The sequence below is a fragment of the Austrofundulus limnaeus genome, unplaced genomic scaffold, assembly GCF_001266775.1.
Source record: "Austrofundulus limnaeus strain Quisiro unplaced genomic scaffold, Austrofundulus_limnaeus-1.0 Scaffold138, whole genome shotgun sequence".
Classification (NCBI taxonomy): domain Eukaryota; kingdom Metazoa; phylum Chordata; class Actinopteri; order Cyprinodontiformes; family Rivulidae; genus Austrofundulus; species Austrofundulus limnaeus.
In genome coordinates, this window is record NW_013952540.1 from 210,113 (window position 1) to 215,425 (window position 5,313).

At 37.3% G+C, this 5,313-nt stretch overlaps 1 protein-coding gene across 1 annotated transcript in view; it reads left to right on the forward strand.

The window, feature by feature from the left end:
• The window catches only part of LOC106522873 (glycerol-3-phosphate dehydrogenase [NAD(+)], cytoplasmic), a gene marked incomplete at its 5' end in the record, with an annotated part of 7,730 nt that extends 5,422 nt beyond the window's left edge, over positions 1 to 2,308 (forward strand). The window contains 2 exon segments of the mRNA XM_014016100.1: positions 1,603 to 1,709; positions 1,808 to 2,308. Of these exon segments, the coding sequence (XP_013871554.1) occupies positions 1,603 to 1,709; positions 1,808 to 1,904 (204 nt within the window).
• Positions 2,309 to 5,313: the final 3,005 nt, after the last annotated feature.

Below are 5,313 nucleotides of genomic sequence, written 5' to 3' on the forward strand. Positions count from 1 at the left end.
TTTTTATAAGGTAAAAATAATAAAACAAGGTCTTTGTCTGCAATGATTAGACATGTTTTTTTTATTGTTGTCATTAGTGATTATCTCAATTTCGGCTAAAAGAATTGACAAAATCCTACACACTGTGCCTTTAAGTTGAAGAATTTAAGTTTCGTGAAAAAAAAAACCCACACTTGCTGCTATTGTTGTATAGATGTGTCATTTTGCACACTTGTCTGCTGTAGCTGTCGATGCTTGTTTATGTAAACATTTCATTTTATTGTACTATTCTTCACTATCGTTCATGCTGAACATCGGGATCTGTGCAACCAGTTTCGTTACCTTTCATGAACATCTGATGTTTGTGTTTGAGGGAATGACAAATAAATATCCCTGAATCCTTAAAAATCAACCTTCAGGGTGGATATAGCTCGCTCACACCAAGGACCTATCCACATCATCATTTACCCAGAATGCTTTGTGTGTAAATAAAATTGCTCTGTCCGTGTAATATATTTTAAACTTTTAGTTTAAAAATTATAAAATCTAAACAGCCTACAGTATTTTTACGGTCTTTATTTTACAGTTAAAATAAATGTTTATCAAATACAGTCTAATGTTACAACTAATCGTAGATCCCGGATGATTTTGGGGTTAAATTTCTTACATTATACACGAATAAATACAGTAAGTTATTCTTCTACAAAAACTACTGGACACGTATATTTGCCAGTGTTCTGCTGCAGAAAGTACAGAAATATATATATTTACAGTATTTTTCCAGAAAAAAATAACCTGTTTTGAGTAGTTTACCTCAGAGGTACACTCCACAYACAACATACAGCAAATTATATATTTCTGCTAGTTTTTCCATAGGAGAATGTTCATTTTTTGGACTGTATGGCTGAAATAAATATCTCTCAATAGGTAGGTTATTCACTTTATGGAAAAACTACCACAAACTAGAATATAAAACTATAATAATATATGCATTTCTTCTGATATATTTATAACCTACTCATTTGAAGTTGTTTATTTTAGCTGTAAAGTCCACAAAATGTAACATTTTTGTTACAGTAATGTGTTGTAATATAATTTTTAGGAGCTATAAGTCAAAAATATCTTTTTTCAATACACCAATAAATTTGGTAATGTTCAGATGTCCCAGTTTTTCACCAGCCTGAAACGCAGCATTACACGTGTGATTTTCACATGCAAGCAGATTCGTACTGTTATTCGAGGGCGAATCTTGATGCGCTTGCTCCGAATCTTGTTGCTCATGTTAAAATGTTGTTGTGTGTGCTCAAATCTTTCTGAGACTAATTTATCTCCATATGTTCCAACCTGACAGTTTTTACGGCTACAGTATGAAGAGCCACTAACTGTAAGGGCTTTTGTAAAGCGAATCCTCAACCAAATCCCATGCAATATTTTAACGTTTGAAAGAAACTGATCTCAATCTGCACCAAAATCAAGTCACATTTTCTTTTGACCATGCTTCACCTCTCTGCCAAGTTTCATTACATTCGTCTTGAGAAATGTTCCAGTACAGCGAAAAGACAGGAATTGAAGCTGCAGCATCATTGCTGAGCACTCTCTCTGCCTCTTTGTCAACCTCTGCAGTCTATCGCTGAGCTAGAGGCAGAAATGCTCAACGGCCAGAAGCTCCAGGGTCCACAGACCTCGGCTGAGGTCTACAAGATTCTGCAAAAGCAGGACATGGTCAACAAGTGAGTGTTTTAACCTTGATGTTTAATTAGCCATTCTTGACCTCTCGGTTTACTTCCAGCTTCTTACTAATTTGCTGTAAAAACATTCTCACCTGTAGGTTTCCATTGTTTGCCGCGGTCTACCAGATCTGTTACGAAGGCAAAGAGGTGAAAGAGTTCATCACCTGTCTGCAGAACCACCCAGAACACATGTAGCACAACCTGACTGCAACCAGACTGGTTGCTGGTCCTGCAGTAGCGACTGCCGACCACTAGATGACGACAGAGGTTCATCAGGAAAATAAAATCAGTGGCATCTGAAGATTTCTTTTAAAGAATGATTGCCAATATTTGTTACCTCCTTTTTAAAATKGTCCATTACAATTAAGAATCTTGGAAAAGTTAGAAGTAAAAAAAAAGGCAAATTTTTTTATCAGTGGCAGTGGATTCACCTACTTGAAGAAAATAATTTCAATTTTCTCCTATTACCTACAGTGTCTTCACTTTTTTACTTTTATATCACTACATTATTTATGTTCATGATCTCAAAATCAAGTTATGTTTACTCCTTTTTAATCTTGATGTGGAGTTTTTTCCTATTAAAACCAGTTTATAAAAAACGTCAGATTCTGTTTATTTTGTTGGTAAACAATACAGTCCTACAGGCTAGGGCACAATTCTATTAACATTTTATATAAGGGGTGCCTAAACATTTTCCCTGAGAGAGCCAAGATTAAAAACAATTTTCCCTGAAAAGGCCAAAATTAAAATCAATCTGAGGGTGGTGGGCTAAATGCAATAATAAAATACACGAAATGCAAATATTTCAAGTAAAGTTGTATTTTTTTATGATCAAGCTAGCAGCCAGTGTGGTTACCCACATTTTCTTGTTTGTTTTTCAGCCCATGGACATGGAGAAAATTCAACGTACGCTCGGGCAGCAAAGGTTCATGGGACTTTTCATAATTTAAAATTTGAGTATAAGTGGTCTTATAAGGTGTGCATATCTAGATATAGATATAATATAAATGTCTCTTGAAGTTACTTGTATTTTAAGTTTAATCTTAACATAATTCAAAGATAAACTGAGCACCATAAGTTAAGACTGACTACAGCTCCTTGTACCTATAGTTGGACCAATGTTTGAAAAGACTAAGTGCAAATATAGTATTTCTACATAACACAGGCGATTACAATCTAGTAACCAGGATAACTGCTGGTGGGCCAAATCAAATGGCTTGGCGGGCCAAATTTGGCCCGCGGGCCCCACTTTGGGCACCTCTGGTTTAAAGGTTTATTTGTGTGTTGAGGTCTATATTTTTCCATACATATTTTGGTTCGTAACTTCTTCCACAATTTTTGTGCTATTTAAACAAAACATTCAGCTCATTCAGGACATTCCTGATATGGCTTTGTATTTGTGCGATTAACTTTTAAAGGGGCAGTATCATGTAAAATCAACTTTTTTGAGTTTTATTTCATGTTTTAATGTTATACTCTCATAAAAAACGTGCCCAAAGCCTTGCTTTGACTCATTCATGCATGAAATCCTGCAGCGTTTTTAGGAAGCCATGCTGAGGAGCAAAACGACAGGTGGGGACCAGAAATGCCCCTGGGCTGTGTCTCCAAGCCGAGTTTCGTCATCACGGAGCACACCTCCCCACACCCCACCCGACACACCCCGCCCATGACTCCTGCAGGCTCTTGGCGAGAAGGAGTTATCTGCGGAATCAAAGTGGGCGTGTCACAAGAATGGGCGTGTCTAAAGCATAAATACTGTGGGCTACGAGGCCTACATGACGGTATCCTTAGATCCTGCTTGATCTCTTTACAGCCTGACCCTGACCCCAACACTAAGGTTAACCAGGAGAAATGTGACCCAAGAAAAAGTGTTGCCCTACAGTAACGTCCCTTTTGTTCTTGTCCAATGAGGTGGTGCCGTACGGTGACGCCACTTTTCTGCTTGTCCAGTCAGGTGTGTTGCTTTAGAATCACCTTTCCTTGTACACGCCCACTCGTCCGCAGAGACCCCTACTTGCTCTCGTTAGTAACAGAACAAACTGAAAGTGAAACTTAAACTGTCTGCTGCTCTCAACACTATTTCTCACTCAGTGAAGCTCTTTTCAGATTCAAAATACATTTGAGGAAATTAATTTTCATTTGCTAAGTAAACTACATCATAGCGCATGTGCAAACCCCCCCCACCCCCTCCCCCGAAATATACGGGACAGAAGTGGAAGGTGGTTCTTAAAGAGACAGAGGCCAATTTCAAGGTGTTCAGAAGAGGAAGTGATGAGAAGATAAGTTTATTTTCTATTTAAACGTAAAAACAGCATTTTAATAACAGCTAAAGGTGACATAGATACTTTATTATGGTATAGTATTTAAATGTATGCCTGAGAAACACATAATATTGCCCCTTTAAAATATTTAGCTTTTACAGCCCTTTTTTCTTATTGAAAATGAATGTTTCTTTCTGTTCACCACCTTTTACTGCTCATTTCTCTTGTTTTCTGTTTATACTTTTTCAACKTGTTTGTGTTCTTTTCAGCTTCTCACTTTTCAGGTACTGTTCAGCTGTTTTACTGCTAATTTGAGGTTTTTTTGTTGTTGTTAATTTCACATTTTCTGTGTTCATCTCAGCTTTTTTTCTGCTTAGTTCAACAAATGTGCTCTTTTAGTTTTATTTAGCTAATTTCAGTATTGTTCTGCCTTTTCAGCTAAATTTCAGCTTGCTTTCTGCTAGTTTCAGCAATATTTTTTTTGCATTCACTGCATTTTTGCAGGAAATGCAATCTCTTTGGTTTCCTTTATCTTTTTGAGTTAGATATACAGGTTTGAGTTTTGCGTTTGATGCTAGAGGCAGCCAGTGATGGACTTGAAGTGAAGGTTTTTAACTGTGTGTGAAAAGGCAGATGTCCTGCTAAACTCTGATGTGACTAACAAGGCCTTGTTGGCCGTAGTCACTTGATTTTGGGGCTGACGCACGCTCAAAACACCATCTTACCACACGTCTGCTTCGTGTGCTCAAATCAATGTTCTGTTTCACAGGAAGACAAGGTTTTGAAAAGGAACATTTTTATTATTATTATTTTAGGGAAGATAGCTGAAAGATCTTCAAAACTCAACAGATAATAACAAAGAACAATAAGAATAACTTTATTTGTATAGCACCGTTTTAAACAAATGCTACACAGTGCTTTACATTAAAAAATAATTTAAATATCATAAAAGACAACATATAACAAAATTTAAGAAATCAATTAAAATTAAACCAAATTAAAAATTAAAATCCCTTTTTACCTTTGTAAACAAACTAGTGAATTTCCATTTCCACCCATTATCTTCCACTTGTCCGGCACGGTGGCCCAGTTGGTAGAGCTGATGCCTCTCAGCAAGAAGGTCACTGGATCAAATCCCGGTCCGGGGACCTTTCTGGGTAGAGTTTGCATGTTCTCTCCGTGCATGCGTGGGTTCTCTCCGGGTACTCCGGCTTCCTCCCACAGACCAAAAACATGACTGTTAGGTTAATTGATAACTCTAAATTGTCCCTAGGTGTGAGTGGTTGTTTGTCTTGTTTGTCTCTATGTGTGGCCCTGTGATGGACTTGCGACCTGTCCAGGGT